This window comes from Anarrhichthys ocellatus, unplaced genomic scaffold, assembly GCF_004355925.1.
Source record: "Anarrhichthys ocellatus isolate YVR2014 unplaced genomic scaffold, GSC_Weel_1.0 scaffold5, whole genome shotgun sequence".
Classification (NCBI taxonomy): Eukaryota; Metazoa; Chordata; class Actinopteri; order Perciformes; family Anarhichadidae; genus Anarrhichthys; species Anarrhichthys ocellatus.
Genome location: NW_022280035.1, coordinates 4923196 through 4939530, shown reverse-complemented (window position 1 = coordinate 4939530; position 16335 = coordinate 4923196). Strand labels below are relative to the sequence as shown.

The 16335-nt window shown below is 39.8% G+C and overlaps 2 protein-coding genes across 8 annotated transcripts in view; both read left to right on the top strand.

Moving 5' to 3' along the window:
- The window catches only part of LOC116382126 (segment polarity protein dishevelled homolog DVL-1), a 24862-nt gene extending 15125 nt beyond the window's left edge, over nucleotides 1-9737 (top strand). Inside the window, exons 9-17 of one of the 7 annotated variants that reach the window (XR_004212709.1) lie at nucleotides 522-598; nucleotides 1113-1180; nucleotides 1352-1483; nucleotides 1567-1701; nucleotides 2264-2431; nucleotides 2547-2762; nucleotides 3014-3063; nucleotides 3819-3857; nucleotides 4890-4973. Coding sequence is in view for 6 of the 7 variants with exons in the window: in XM_031844873.1 (XP_031700733.1) it covers nucleotides 522-598; nucleotides 1113-1180; nucleotides 1352-1483; nucleotides 1567-1701; nucleotides 2264-2431; nucleotides 2547-2762; nucleotides 4890-5431 (1338 nt within the window). In the remaining variant the exon portion in view is untranslated. Of the gene's footprint in view, nucleotides 1-521; nucleotides 599-1112; nucleotides 1181-1351; nucleotides 1484-1566; nucleotides 1702-2263; nucleotides 2432-2546; nucleotides 2763-3013; nucleotides 3382-3818; nucleotides 4255-4889 lie in introns of those variants that run through there. The other 6 variants (XM_031844877.1, XM_031844876.1, XM_031844874.1 and 3 more) reach the window with 6 other exon arrangements.
- A 562-nt stretch (nucleotides 9738-10299) lies between these two features.
- tnfrsf9a (tumor necrosis factor receptor superfamily, member 9a) lies at nucleotides 10300-13434 on the top strand. The gene is made up of 7 exons (XM_031845043.1): nucleotides 10300-11044; nucleotides 11880-11999; nucleotides 12097-12234; nucleotides 12342-12414; nucleotides 12512-12615; nucleotides 12693-12869; nucleotides 13019-13434. Exons 1-7 carry the CDS (start codon nucleotides 10909-10911, stop codon nucleotides 13132-13134), a joined length of 864 nt encoding a protein of 287 aa, XP_031700903.1. The 5' UTR covers nucleotides 10300-10908; the 3' UTR covers nucleotides 13135-13434.
- The last annotated feature ends 2901 nt before the right edge of the window (nucleotides 13435-16335 follow it).

Below are 16335 nucleotides of genomic sequence, written 5' to 3'. Positions count from 1 at the left end.
AGAGAGAGAGAGAGAGAGAGAGAGAGAGAGAGAGAGAGAGAGAGAGACATGACATGACATGACATGACACATGAAGATATGACTGCACAGTATTTCTGTCTGAGGTTTTGTGGCCCATTAAGAACCACAATGTTGCATTCACTTCCGTTGCGAGGCTCTTTTGTAGAAGTAGTAATTCTGCCTCTCCTTTTCCTTCCTGTTAATGCCTTTCTTTTGATCTCTGCGGCAGAGCTCCACAGCTACACCCTCTATAAAATGCATATGATGTTCTGACTACAATTTCTTGTTGCCCCAACATTAACGGAATAGGTTTTATTATGCCATATTGTGTATCCCATAGAAAGCAGTTTAGGATTTGCATGCGTCTGAAGGCCCAACAGGCATTGCAGAGATTAATGTGCACAGTACAAGTGCATAAATACTTTTGAGCCCTCTACAGAGCTTCAAAATGATATTTAACTGATGAAAACACTTTGAATATGTATGTATTAAGTTGTATATGTTGTTGTCTTGCCAACCAGGTGAATGACGTAAACTTTGAGAACATGAGCAATGACGACGCAGTGAGGATCCTCAGAGAGATTGTTTCCAAAACCGGGTAAGAACATACGACTTGCTCAGACCAACTACTGAGCGTCGTGATGATTGAACTCACTGCTGCAGAACTTACTGTATGTCAAGGGTAATCTTACACTTCAGGCTAACATGTTAATCTCATAGGGTGCTGTTTGGGTATTCAAAGGATTTAAAGAATTAAAGGAATCCTTATTGAGAAAAATCATGAGTGTAAAATACAAACATATTCCTACAGATTATCCATTGTTGCCAAAACAATACAGTACACACTAATACTCAGCATAAATATGCAGATCATTATATGGTGTCAGTTAGGGACTTTTAGTGACTTGAGTTAAGTGCTTTACACCAAAAAAAAAAAAAAACACTGACTTGATCTCTGAGCTGATGATTGAAACAGTCGAACAGCTAAATATAGACATTAATCCGTTCAGTCCTGTCTGCTGTGTTATTTGGTGCAATCAATCTTTGCTCCTGTGTCTTTGTTCTTTAAAAGACATCTGTTTAACTGGATTTTCTATTCTCTTTTTCTCCAGTCCTATTAGTCTTACTGTTGCCAAATGTTGGGACCCGTCTCCACGAAGTTACTTCACCATCCCTCGTGGTAAGACAGACACGAGTGCTATATTCATTTCTAACTTCCCTAGCAAAATTGATATCATAACAAATATTTTTATTACATCTGGAGCAATATACACTGATGTCTCTGAGGAGTTTTGACAAAGGTTAAACTGTATCTTTTATCAAAGTTGCCTTATTTATTTCATTTGTTCAGCTGAGCCAGTGAGACCCATTGACCCAGCAGCCTGGATCTCACACACCACCGCCCTGACGGGACCTTACCCCCACTATGGTAAAAACAACCAACCACCTCCTCCAACACACTCTATGAAGCATCCATTCTGTGGTAATTATGATAACCTTACAACATTTAAACAATTGAAAAGTTCTGTTTGTCAATATTTCTCTCTTACTCCTCTCCCATACCAGAGTTTGATGACTTGCCTCTGTCTGCAAGTAAAACAGACATGGCAACCATCGTGAAGGTGATGCAGTTGCCCGACTCTGGCCTAGAGATCCGAGACAGGATGTGGTTGAAGATCACCATCGCCAATGCCGTCATCGGTGAGAAACGCTGAGCTGTGTGGCCACCCACAAAACTACAAGCACACCTTTGTTTCATGTAGACTAAGCTTTGGAGTTTTTTTTACAAGTAATTTACTGTAAATAATAGAATACACAGACCTGCATTGTTTGCATACTGCTCTGAACATTGGTGCTCTCTGTGAGGAATTGTAGTCAAGTAACTCTTTAAAATAAACACAGCAATTATTATGTTTGTTTGCCTTTTCCTTAAGAGCTCAAAGTTGCATTACAAATGTGAAATTTAAAACATACTAGTTTTCCTCAAATCCATCAATTCATTTCTGTAGAGGCAGTTTACTGTTCCTAAATACAAGAAATAGTATCAGCATCGCACCTCATTTTAGCAAGTTTTTCTAAAAACAAAATCAAATCAATGTCTAAGGCCTGAAAAGTATCATGCAACATTTTAGCATTAATGGCACCAACTTTATTTAAAGCTCTTGCAATATTGTGCTGCTTGCATATTGAGTGTCTTTTAGCATCTGTTCAATACATTAGAGCAGTAGCCAACATCTCTGTGTGTGTTTGTTTGCTGTGTCAGGTGCTGACGTGGTGGACTGGCTTTACTCCAGAGTAGAAGGATTCAAGGACCGGCGGGATGCGAGGAAGTACGCGAGCAGTCTGCTGAAACATGGCTACCTGAGACACACCGTCAACAAGATCACCTTCTCCGAGCAGTGCTACTATACCTTCGGAGACCTCTGCCAAAGTACAGCCACTTCTCTCAGTGTGTCAATAATGCAACTACATGTGTATGTTTTTTTTATTAACAGAATGATTGAACTAAACCTGTCCCTTTCTGGTTCTGTTTTATTTCCAATAAGACATGGCGTCACTCAATTTAAATGAGGGATCCAGCGGCGGAGGCTCGGAGCAGGACACTCTGGCACCGCTCCCTCCCACCAGCAATCCCTGGCCCCTGGGCGGGCAGCCATTCCCCTACCCTCCCTTTCCCTCCGCACCCCCCAGCTTCCCCCCAGGATACTCAGACCCATGCCACAGTTTCCACAGTGGGAGCGCAGGCAGCCAGCACAGCGAGGGTGAGCAATGAAACGGTCCTCTGATTTTTTTTTTCCATCAAGCTTTCTTTAATTAATGTGATAATTTGACTCAACATGCAACATGACATTTTCCCTAATCCAAGTATTCCTGACATATGATGTCAGTAGTAACAAGTGTCTGACTCATGCTAATGTTAGCCGCTCTGCCTCTCTCGGGCAGAAAGCTGACATTGGATTGCATCTTTATTAATCAAATATGTGTATTCTACAACGCGTCCTGTATTGTCAAGGTCAATCATGAGCATCTTGAGTCATGCAGCGGACAGCTCTGCAGTACTGGGTGTGTACACGCAAAGAAATCTGATCAACCATGATTACAAATCACCAGCTTGAAATGATCAACACCGAGGCCATCCCTCATCAGCCCTGGATTGTGCTTTTGCTTCATTTTGAATCAGAGCGTGATATTGCTTTGTGTCGCTTCTGCATGGTTTTTGATGTCTGCATTGAGGGACAGTGGAGAACCAGGGGGTGTACAGAAGTGGATGGCTCCGATAGTGTGGTTGTAATACATTTCAAACCAGGCAGTCCAGACTGATAAAAGTAAGCTACATGTTACCATCTTTCAGTCTTGATTTTCATTGTTTTGAGTGATTCATCCAGACATCGTCATGTCTTGCTCTCCGCCGGCTGTCACTGAGTTTAGTTGGTTTATCTGCAACCTTCAAAACGTGGAAGGAAAGAGATGACAAAGATAAGAACATATAAAATACATGCGATGTATTTTATATGTAGTTTTGTTTCTTTTGGCACTTCCGAACAAGTGTTATGATGGTAATGATGTGTTTGCCTACTGGTTTGTAAAATAAGTGCATGTGTTTGTTTTCTGCATTTTTGAGGAGCAATTTTTCCATAACTTGAAGAGATTTTTTTTAGTTGGATGACAAGGAAAAGAGCAAAAACAGCTATGGGTGTAATAATAGGTTTGACCGTAATGGACAGATGCACAGTAATAGGGTACATTAGGTAGTGCGGGAAGGGCTGGGAGGTGTGTGTAATTCTATTGTTCCCTCTGTTTCTGCTGGGCAACGGTAGACTGAAGGAGGAGGTAGTCCCAGGACACTGGGGGAACCGGTAAGCCTGCTAACCCCCTCTCCTCCTCTGCTGCTCTCTTTCATTTTGCTCTCTCTATCCCATCGTTCATCCTTTTCATATTATTATATTCCTCCTCTCTTCCTCTTATGCTCAACATTCTCCACCTATCATACTGTGGTTTTGAGGTTGTCGGGTTTTTTTTTTTTGCGTCCTCCTTCGTTCATGTGTATCCTGTGTGTGACTCTCCTGACAGTCCATTCTCCCTCTCTGCACCTCTGGGCATGCATTCATACTGTGCTGGGAGGTGCATGATGCAGGATGATCACTCTGAGGCCTGTGCTATCATTCTCACAGATAGGGGGTGATCATGCACCACTTTACCCAGTACTGTCGGGCTCATTGCGGAAGGGTAGGCGTGGAATGTTTGATTTTGCAACAACGTGGTACACCTCTTTCAGTATGACGCCGGTAGTGTGCATTAACAGCATTGAGACCTGACACTAACCTACTTTTAAAACACTATATTGACAAAGTGATGTCACTTAATTGACGGGGTGTCTTTCTGATTCAGGTGTATCATGTTTTCATTTATAATCTGTGAATGTCCCGGTGTGTGTATGAATATTAGATGAAGCCCATGGCATTAGTTGCTGCCGGTGGAATGTGGGAAAGAAACCTTTGAGATAATGGTGTTTGCCCTCGACTGGTGACTCTTGCTAGATTGCATAAGAAAATATCTTGTCACACCTTAAAAAAAAAAGTGCAGTAAAGCATTTGATAGCAGTAATGCATTTTACTGTGTAGCGCTCAAGAGGAGATGTTTCTCTCAATGACATGTCATGTGATGTATAATGTCCGTTGCAGCTCATGAAGGCTAAATTAAGCTTTATAATATACTGTATTTTCTTTAATGTGTGACGTTCTGCCCTGGTGTTTATCAGTAGCTACATCCGCTGTAGCTGACGGGTTGGAGCTGCTGACTGTTACTATTACTGTAAATGATTATTGTTAAGTGTACTTGTACTGTAGAAGCCCAAGCTAAAACGTCTGCATTTTTTTTTTCCTCAACAGGAAGCCGAAGCAGTGGATCCAACCCCAGCGCAGGCAAAGGTAGACGCTCCTCTCCACAGGAGAAGGGTCAACGGTCAACATGCAGCGAATCAGAGCCCCGCATTCATGGAGGGAGGCGCGGTGAAAGGTCCGCTAGCCAAATGAGCCATCACAGCCACGCCGTCTCCAGTCACAGCCACGCCGTCTCCAGTCACAGTCACGCCCGATCAAGTCTCAGTCACAGTCAGTCACACAGGAGTCACTCTCACTCACAGAACAGCCACCCCTCCTTCACCTACAGCCACGCCCCCTTCACCCAGCCGGGGCCGGGCTCATGTGCCCACAGCGAGCGAAGCCATGCCTCCTCCTACGGACCCCCAGGCTTGCCTCCCCCTTATTGTCTGGGCCGTCTGGCCCCCAAGACCTCAGTCAGCAGCAGCACGCCCCCTGGAGCCCCTCCTGGGAGAGAGTTAGCATCCGTTCCTCCTGAGCTTACCGCCAGTCGCCAGTCCTTCCAGCATGCTATGGGCAATCCCTGTGAGTTCTTTGTTGACATCATGTGACAGGACAGTGCCTTCAAAACTCATCAAGCACAAAACAATTATCCTCGAAACCCACTCAGCCCTTTCTTTCCTGCCTCTCAATCTTTTTTGCCTCTGACCATCTCGTCTCTAACTTCATAATGTAGACACTTACTGGCCCTGTGCGTAAGCCCCCCCCTGCTAGCTGTCTATCCCTCTGATGTCCCAGCAAAGGAATACAGGCAGCAAGAGCACAACAGGAGGGAGGCCTCTCACACAAGCACAGATCCTCTGTGGCTGAAAACCCTCTTTTGTATTGACGTGACGTGTACAGTTTGTGAAACGTGAGTAGTATTCAATGTGGTGATTCTTTAAATCTGCCACACAGACATTCTCCGGAGTGTGTACTCTACCTGGGATATTTTCTCTCCTGCAAGACCTTTAAGCTGCTGGGCCTGGATCTCAATCCCCCAGACCCAGGCCGACACCGACAGCCCGCACTTAGGAACATTTCTTTGGGCCGAGAACTTGTAATTTCTTTCCTGACTCAAATTTAGCACGTTGCACCAAACCTCCGGCCCCAGTTCCTTTATACTGTGGCGTTACCACCGGCTTATTTAAGCTCCTACCTGCCAACTACTAAAACGCTAACCTCGATCAGTTCACAATCCGTGGATTTCTTCAACTTTATAATTGAGGCTCTGTAGCCAGCCGTTGGTTTAACTAGGCTGCATCTTGCATGACTGTCTCAACTGCTTTAAGGAAAAGAAATGTATTAATACATTTTGTTTAAAGTATTACCGTTATTGGGGGAAGTTGTTACCTCTTGCCAATGTTCTAAAGGAAGAATCCGTACACTGGATGATTTTTGTGATGTTATTTATGTGATCATGTTGCGTTGATGGTGTCATACTTTGTCTACTAAGGCTGGCTGACAGACAATCAGACATCACCCTTTGTGATTCAGTGGTCGATTTCCGCTGTCCTAGCTGTGCTTTGTGGAATGTATCATTATTCCCGTCAGTGATTGAACCCTGACATTCATACCACTTTGGTTTAAACACATTTAAGTAAGCAAGTCAACTTACAAACAGGATTGCAAACAGTGGACACCCACCACAGCTGTGAAAGCAAACTCAAAGTGTTGACAGGAGGTAAACCAGTTTGCTCAAAGCATCGCGGTTGTCTGCTTCGTTAAAAAGTTGTGCGATAAAAGCCAAAGCCTCTCACTGTTGTGGATATGTCTTCTTAATGTAGGCGCTGTCTGTGATGATTACCATCTGACACTTCTCATTTTACAACTTCAAAGTGACTTCAAGGGGAATCCTGGCCTTCAGATTCTGACCTCCTTGCAAAAATAATGGAAAACCCCTGTTAGTATCTACCGAAAATCTAGTTACAAGAAGGACTTAACACACAGATAGTAGTTTTATGAGCACTTTTCCATTCTGTCTCTCCCTCCCTTTAGTATGAAACACTGTTTGCAATCAAAGCTTTCTCTTTAATTTTGTTTCTTTACAAAAAAAGAATAAATTGTACATAGAAATTTATTATATATATAAATAAAAAATATATATGTTCAAAATGATGTCTACATTTTCCAATGATAATCCCCCATGAGGTTTTAGAAAGTGAAAATTCTCATCCTAAAATATACTTTTCTCTTTTTTTCAAAGGACCACTAGAGGGAGACATTCAATGTGTAATTTACTTCTACTAACGACACTTAAATTCTAGTTTGATACAGAAAATGTATTTTGGCAATAATTGCGAATTTGAATTACGTACACAAAATTTTTAATATTAAGTTGACACAATCACGTAGTCTTCTCAAGACTTGACATCAAGTAGACATTTACAAAAAAACTACAGATGAACTGTAAGAGGCGTGATATCGTCACAACTCCAAATGTGTTACCCCCACATCATTTGAGTTAACAGTTAACACCCCTGAGTGGAACTTCTCAGCACCAGCACTGCTGCCTGTACTTTCCCAGTGGGCTGAAGTTACTCTCAAAAAGCTTCAAACGTATGCTAACCCCATATAGACCCCACTGTCTGCTTGACCAGCCAACCACAGCTTTTTGAAGACAAGTAACACTACACTCCCCCACATGAGAGGAAGTGTTATAAGAAGCAGGAAGGAAGTGATGTCAGAGCCTTATAATAACACCCTCGCATGCAGACGTAGATTAAACAGTACCCTGCTAAAGAAGCAGCCCTCAGAAGAACACGGTGGTCTGTGTTCGCCTGCATTATGTTCACAATATGGAGCATTATGTCAAATGAAAATGTAGTTTTGACACAGATTTCTCTCACTGACATAGTTGCAGTTTGACTATGACTTAGGCTGATGTCAGCCTACATGCAAATACACACACACACACCCACACACACTCATTTACCAGCAGAATGAATGAATATCATTACTACTCTACTTAACGAACAAAACTATTTCCCAAGTCAGTATGTTAATTGAGCTTCTGGGGTTTACTGTGCTTCAAAGCTGAATGTAGGGGGAGGTTTAAGGGTAAGTGTGGGAGGCGTTTCTTGGCCAAGGATACGTAGGTGGATGAGCTGCTGACTTTTGACATCACAGTCTCAGGTAACGTGGGTATGCCTGTACAGTAGGCGAGCCATGGTAGGCTGAGAATGACGCGTTAGAATGTCAAAGCCGAAATCTGCTAAATGTCATTCAAGTATCGTATGACCGTGATGCACGAAAAACATGACGCAGCAGGTGGCTCTTGTGGTTTCACATTGTTATTTGTATGTGAATTGAAAAAGTAAGAATAAGATACACCATCATTAAATAACCTTGAGGAGATGGATGTCATCTACCATCTCATCATTAGTCACCAAATTTCCTGTATTCCCAAAGGTCAAAGCATTTACTGTCAGGAAATGCCCGTTCCCTTTTTGAAATAAACACTATGAACTAGTGTTGGAATGGACACACCATTAATCATAAAACTACAGCTACTCATTAAATGAATAACCTCTTGAAAACCCCACTTTCACTTTAGCACAATGAAATGATGCAGCTCCTCCCGCTTCCAACTCGTCACATACTGAGTCTCCTGACTCGTCACACAATGCCGCTCTGTCTGGTTAGGCTTGAACTAACTATGAAAACTAAGTAAAACGTAAACAACATCGTACAGAGTACTAAGTACATAAAGCATGTCACAAACATCACTTACATAACTTCCAAACAACTCAATGCCGCTCTCTAATACAGGCATCCTGGCTGAAAGTCCTGCGTTTTATTTGACTCATTCACCTCCACTTCCTCTGTTATACTGTGTCGTCACACGCATTTTCTGTTAAAGTCTAATAATGAAGCGGTGCTAAAGGGTGCCTTGTGACTTTGGTGGCAGACACTGGAGGGCATGAGAACAGGCTGGCACACTACTCATGCTGCACTTTTTGTTTCGGTTTTCTTTGGTTCACTTTGCTGTGGTTTCTATTATAGGGAATTAAAAGACATAATAATAATAATAATAATAGGTGATTATTGCAAAGAGGGGGAGTTTTTTAAACTTTTCAGACACTCGTGACATGACTCATCAGCATCAATCCTTTTTGTGACTGATGTCATGATACGCTGAGACAATGAACAAAAGCAGCAAAGCTTTGTTTAGCAGACTATGCAGTTCAAACGAATAAAATACAATTGAACAATGCATTTGACACATCAAAGTCAATAAAAGTACAGTTCGTTTCACTTTTAGTACCGGTACAATAAGTAAAACTATTATTGTACAAAAACAGTGGTACTGAAAACATATCAAACCAGTTACTTAGTGACATTTGGCCACTGAAAAAAGTCATAGTATGTCGTAAAAAGCTCATCATGAATGTCATAGTATAGTGTAATGAAGGTCTTTTGTAGGACAATATGTGTACAGTAGGTCTACGGGTAACAGAAGTAAGTAACAAACTGGAAGGGTTGAATGTTGTATTTATGATGAGATGCATCTCACTTAGTTTGGCTAGATTTGTTACCTCAACATAATTTGCTCATTGTGGTCTATCAATTGCCAAAATGATCTTTGATTGATTGAATGAAGTATTAACTGCTAAAAATTATATTAAAAAAAGTTATAAAAAGGTATAGTATGTATAAAAAAAGTCAAAAAGTCACGGTATAGTATGTACAATAAAGTCATGAAAAGTCTTGAAATAGTAAATAAATAGTCAATGAAAAGTCATGGTATTGTATAAGTAGGTACGTCTTAGTAGTGAAAGTTAAAAGTACTAAAAGTTCTATATACTATGTTAAAAAAGGTTATAGTATAATATTTTTAAAAAGGCATATAGTATTTGTTTACAGTAGGCCTGCTGGGAACAGAAATAAGGAACAAACTCTTAAAAAACATAGTATGTCAAAAAAGTTTTTAAAAAGTCAATGTCTAATGTTGAAAAAATGTCATGAAAAAAGGCATGTTGACACATTTTATGAAAAACGTTATAGTATAGTATGTCACAAAAAGTCATAGTAAAGTATGTCGAATAAAGTCATAGTGTAGTATGTAAAAAAAAGTCATAGTATAGCATGTCGAAAATAGTTAAAACAAAGTCATAGTATAGCATGTCAAAAAAGTCATAGTATAGCATGTCGAAAGACATACTACTCTATGACTTTTTTCCACATGCTATACTATGACTTTTGTCACTTTTTTCAACATGCTTTACGATGACCTTTTTTCCACTTGTTACTACACTGACTTTTATCATGATCTTTTTCGACAGTGTACAACAGTGTAGTAAAAAATATCAAAAAAATATCAAAAAAGTCATAGTATAGTATGTTGAAATATGTCATCAAAAAGTCACAGTATAGTATGTAAAAAATGTCATAGTATAGTTATAGTATTTAATAAAAAGTAATTTTATAGCATGTCAAAAAATGTTAAAAAAGTCAAAATATAGTGTATTGAAAAATGTCATGAAGAAAGTCAGTGTAGTACGTCAAAATATATTATGAAAAAAGACAAAGTATGTTTAAAAAGTCAGAGTATAGTATGTTCAAAAATGTCAGTCATTGTATAGTATATTGCGAAATGTCATGAAAAAAAAGTCATAGTAGAGTCATAAAAACGTCATCGTATAAGCATGCCATAAGAAGTCATCAAAAAGTTACCAAAACTATGACTGGCCTATTTTTTATTCATGAGTCATTTACAAACACAAGACAAGACACGCCCCCCCCTGAGTATAAATGTCATGCTCAGCTGGCTGTGAGGTGATTATGAGTTGGAAAGCCCTGAAGCTACAGCACAGAGAGACTTCTTCATGACATCATTAATTTTCCCACCCCATACAATTACAGCTGAGTGGCTTTAAGAAGGATCATGTATTTGAGATTAAAGCTCCAGATTTAGAGAGAAAAAAAAAAGTGCCTTTTCCTACAAATAAATTAGGTACCTGGGATATTTCTTGGACCGGATTACCTCACGTCTTTCCTGAGGTGCCTGTGTCGACCTTACCCAAAAGGCTGGAGAGCTGACAACAGCATGGCTGCAATCTTACAGGCGATGGGTCTCTCTCTGCTCCTGCAGGGCTGTTTGTGCAGTGTTGGGCAGACCAACAGAGGCTGCTTGTCATGGACACCAAAAGGGGAGAATGTTTGCTGTGAAGCCTGTCATCCTGGTAAGTAACAAAGGAGATAATGAGCGTTACAGCTCTCTAAGCTTTTGAATTATAACATGTTAATTCAGAAGAGCATTTTTGACATTTTTGACAGCTACAGGTGAATATACTGTATGTATCATTCATATCCTGGTGTTGATACCGTTATTGTGGGCTTTAAGAGTTTTAAAAGTTTCAAAATAAAACAGCACTGCTCTTAATGAACTAATATATTCATGAGGGGAAGGGGAGATGCCTTCTCGGCTCACTTTCCTCATAAACTCAGTTGTTTTACAAATATGTTTAACACAGAATTATCCTTTCCCAGATCAAATGTTCAAGTTATGCCATAGTCAAATCAATAAGCCCTCTGAGTTGTATGTGCTTTTGCCTGTAGAAGTAAAAATTTTTTTTCCAATTCCAGACTTCTTCTGTGGTAACTTGTAACCAAAAAATAGTTTCAGTGGTTTTTCAGCTAATACCACAAAAAAGATAAAAGGCGTGGATGGTGCAGCTGAAAAGTCAGAAAATTTGGAGTTGTGATACATATTTAATATGTCATAACAACTCCCAAAGAATATAGTTTTGGTAACTGTAGGTTGCTGGAGCTGTTTTTCACAAACAAAAGTTATTTTTAAAAGCTTTAATGCTTTAAGGGGTAAAGTCCTATTATCCTATTAAAACCTATTACATTAATCTCAATGAAACTGGTGTGACTAATGTGACAGAGTTTACAGTATAGCTTTTAGTATATCTGTTCTGTTTGTGTTTCTCTTGTATTTAAATATTTGTATACATGTTATATGTGTGTTTAGTGTCAAATGTCAAATGAATTCATCTTGAACCTTCTTTGTAGGACACCACCTGGTCAGCGATTGTGGCCCACGGCCGAAAGACCTTTGTACTCCTTGTGAGCCCGGGAAATTTGCAGAGAACCCTAAAAACAAGTGGTGTACCAGGTGTACACAGTGCGTAGGTATGTTAGCAGATCCCAAAACAAAAAAATGATTTCTTCAGTAGTGTACTACAAGCTTTTTTTTTACAACTCTCTTCCAATATCTTTGTATGTGTAGGTGCTCAAGTCTATGTGAAACAGTGCACCCCCACAACTGACACACAGTGTGGTTGTAAAGAAGGACTCACCTGTGGGAATGCCCGCTGTACCTTCTGTGTTCAAAAGTGTGACAAAGGTCAGGAACCCACAGACAAACGTAAGTAGAACTAAAAAAAAAACAAAAAACAAGCTCATGACTTTTTCACACAGACAGATTAACAGGTTATGATGAGTGGCAAATCAACTGAATGGCTGTCTGCACAGGTTTATGCAGACCATGTCCAGATGGAACCTTCAATGACCAAAGTCACCAGATGTGTAAACCCTGGAGTACCAGGTGAGATATTACCGGCTCTAAAAAAAAAACACTACTGTAGCCATGTTTCATTGTTGTTGTGCTGACTGACAGATTTGATGTCTTTGTTTTCTTGAAGGTGTCCCGATCCAGAACAAATGATTGTGGCCAAGGGAGATGCCCTTACTGACATTAAGTGTGCTAATGTTTCAGTTAGCACACTGATAAATCCAAAGAAACCTGGTAGGATGTGATTCCGTTGTGCTTTGATTATTGTATTTATTTAGAGTCGGTAATAATTTCTTGTTGTTTTCTGTCAGATCCCACAGAACAGGCATGGCCATTGGTCATATATGTGGTCACCAGTGTAGTGCTGACGGCCTTTGGCATCATCATCATCTCCATCAGCAGCCTTATGGCCAAGAACATCATCCAGAAAAGAAACAAAGAAAGAAAAAAGCCAACCAAAGAGACACTGATAATCAGACCCCCTACAGGTAATTACTACCATACTCCATGATATATAATTAAGAGATTATGCTGCCCATACTACATTACTTACTGTGATTATACAGGATGTTTATCAAGCCAAAAATCTCAAATACATTGAAAAAGTATTTGATCCGTCGTCCTTCTCTTTTTTTAGATGAACCCAGGACGTTAATAGCGATTGAGTGCAGTTTCCACGAGGCCCAGCAAGAGCAGGGCAGCAGCTCAGAGTCGCTCGTCTCCAAGGACTCCTCAGAGCAGCTCATTGCATGACCGGCTAAAGCGCCACACTGAAGTGCTTGTTGTGTTTATGTTGAACTCCGTGAAAGGAAACAGGATATCCTGAATAAGATAGCGTCCCTATTTTCGATACTGAGATTGGAGGAGCTGTGTTGGAGATTTGACAGAAACAGAGCAATGCGTTTACCCATCTGTCTTTTACTCAGCCTATTTGTCTTTTATCAGAGTAACCAAAGCTACTGGGAATATCTTGACAGGTCAGATCAGAGTCAACAGTTTGCTCTACAATTACACCAGGATACAATTACAGTGATCTCTCGATGACACAAATAAATAGTGGAAGGGGAATTCTGAAAGGGAAAAAACAAAGTCTATTCATGTGAATTACAGCACATGTATGCACAGTGAGGCTGTGTTTTTTCCTCCTTCGGTTAAGCTTGAGAGATAGAGTATTCCTAAATTGCTGTGGAAGGTTTTGAATTAAAGAAGTGAATTTGGCACCAGATAATGGTAAAACAGCATCCTGTGATGCCCTTTTTGTCACATTCCCTGAGCCAGTTTGTGACAATACCCTTACATTCAAAACCAAAGCCTTTAGAAACCACCTGAAATGGCATTCAAAAAAAACCCAAAAACTATTATATAACAAAGTAATTGAACTTGTGCCAATGGACTATGTAAAATACTGTAGCCTTTGAATGAGTGTGAAGGAGTTTCACTACTCTATTTGCATGTCTAAGCGGTAAAGTGTGGATGTACAGTACAGGTGGGCGTAGAAGTCTGACAGTGGACAGGTTTTAGTCATGCCTAAGGCTTAGTCCACATTTGCCTCCAAAAACAGATGGTTTACTGTTGAACTGTACATTTCTAACCCTGGTTTTGGTGCAGCAAAACTATAACAATGCTGTGTCAATTATGATTTTATGTGGTGAAACATTTAGGATTTATCAGGGGATAGTTTGTTAGTTTGTGTCTGTTTTGGTTTATTACCAATATTTAAAGTATTTAAATGAGTCTATAGAACACAGAAGAGAACAGCTTTGTATACTTCTGTAAACAAAGCTATCATGTTGAAGACAATGTGGTATATAGCCTCTTCCACCCTACCTAACAGTACCAGGAACTATATGGAAATTCCTACTTCGTTGGTGTCAAAAATTCCAGTGAAGGGAGTTTCCATTTTTGTCAATAAGTAATACTATAATATGTTAAGGGGAACTATATAGTACACAATCTGCAAATCTACAGCACCGTGGTCTTTTATTGTATTTTTAAATGGGGTGAACAACATTATGTTACGATTTGAACCGCACTTCTTAAGCAAGCTGGGACATGCCTCTTGAGCAAGAGTTGGGCAACACATGGGTATCCCAGCGGACTATTCATTGAGATTAAATGTCAGATGTGATTAGTCATGCGCAGCATGTAGATCTGTGAGATTCCCGTGTGCGTCATGTGGGAAGTCCTCGGGACAAATATGATCAACACTTGGCAAATATACGAGGCACACATGTCAAAATTAGGCTCAAGGGTCATGTGGAAACCCCCCCTAGACAGTACTGTATCCTTATTGCTTATCTTCTAGCACAATAGTGGGCAGCTAGATCAGACCAAGTGGAACTTGTTTTTCACAAACGCATGTCTTTTGTGAACTGTAGCAGGCGTATGTCCTTCTGAAATGGAACATTTGAGAAATGTGCCGTGTGGGCTGGGGGTTAAAATGTTGGTCCACACCTTTTGCATAGTATGTATGCTATGTCAAAGCTCGAGCATAGTGATGGTTGATGAAAGACCACAAAGTTCACAGGCGCTGCCTTGAGAAGAGTTACCACAGTACATTCTACATCATACAGTAACAGTTTTATAAGAACTGTAGCACTTTATCTGACAACTGTTACCTGATTGTATTTTATGCATTTCTGGTTTGTTTGGTATGAAAATGACTTTCTGCCTTTTTTTTTTTTAAATTGTGTACATGACATGCTTGTTCAGAGCTGTCCATGGATTACTCTGTAGTATGCATTCTGTTACATTGTACTTTTATAACTTTTTAAAAACGGCAAATAAAATTTGAATTTTATTTGTTGCTCTTTCATACAGAACAATTGCATTCATAGTGGTCCACCTAAGCAGTGGCCCATTTCATTTGTACAAAAGAAAACAGAAAAGAAACCGTCAAAAATAGTGTTTTAAATGTGGGAGTAATATAAACATACAAACAAACAATCAAATCTTTTGTTAAAACACATTATCTATATATAAATTAATAATGTTAACTGACATACTTGTTTCTGGACTCATAAAAACCCACCTGGTAAAGTAAACAAAAACAATAATTGGATCTGCACCAAGGAATTTGAGCTTAAAGGTCGACTTACAAGCTTTTTGATGCTTTTCCACTGAACTCACTCGGCGAATGGAGCTAGCTCTGGTGTCATGTGACCATGAGACGCAGTTTTAGATTACTTTGTGAGATATACTGTCCCCAAAGGATGTCGAAACATCTGGATATTACAAAACAACTTAATGATTGTTGTAATATGCTTTTCATTACGAGTTAAATAAGTTCCTTTGATTGTCATTGTACTATTGTAAACATGGCTGGAGCCCTGCTACACGGCTTTCACACACTCTGAAAGTGGATGTCTTAAAGTAGCTCGTCTGAAAAACCACATCACTCAGGTTCAAGTGTTAAGTTAAGATAAGTAACTTCTGTTTTTGTTATTTTGGATGCCGTTTGGTGGTGGTCCCTCGCTACTACTGCACCACTGTGCCGCCACCAAGGAGCATCCAAAATGTCAAATGACAAAACACAAAGTGGTTATAGATAATGGATGGATGCTCACTGCTTCCCTTAATTAAAACAAAGAAAATGTACAAATATAATAAAAAAAATGTATCGTGTATCATTAACACTGAATAATTCAAACAATACTTCGATAAACCTACATTTTCCCTTTGAAAATTATAAGAGGCACGAGTCCAAAGTGTTGTCATTATTCACGTAATCATGAAATATTATAAAATGTCACTTCTCTCAATGTTCTCTGTGTTCCACTGGTCTAAAGTGCTAGTAGGGGTGGCTGGTAGTAGTCTTCAACCTTAAAGTAATATAGTAAATAATCAGAGCTCTGTAGCACAACTGAGTGTGTGTGTGTGTGTGTGTGTGTGTGTATGTGTATGTGTGTGTGTGTGTGTGTATGTATGTATGTATGTATGTATGTATGTATGTAT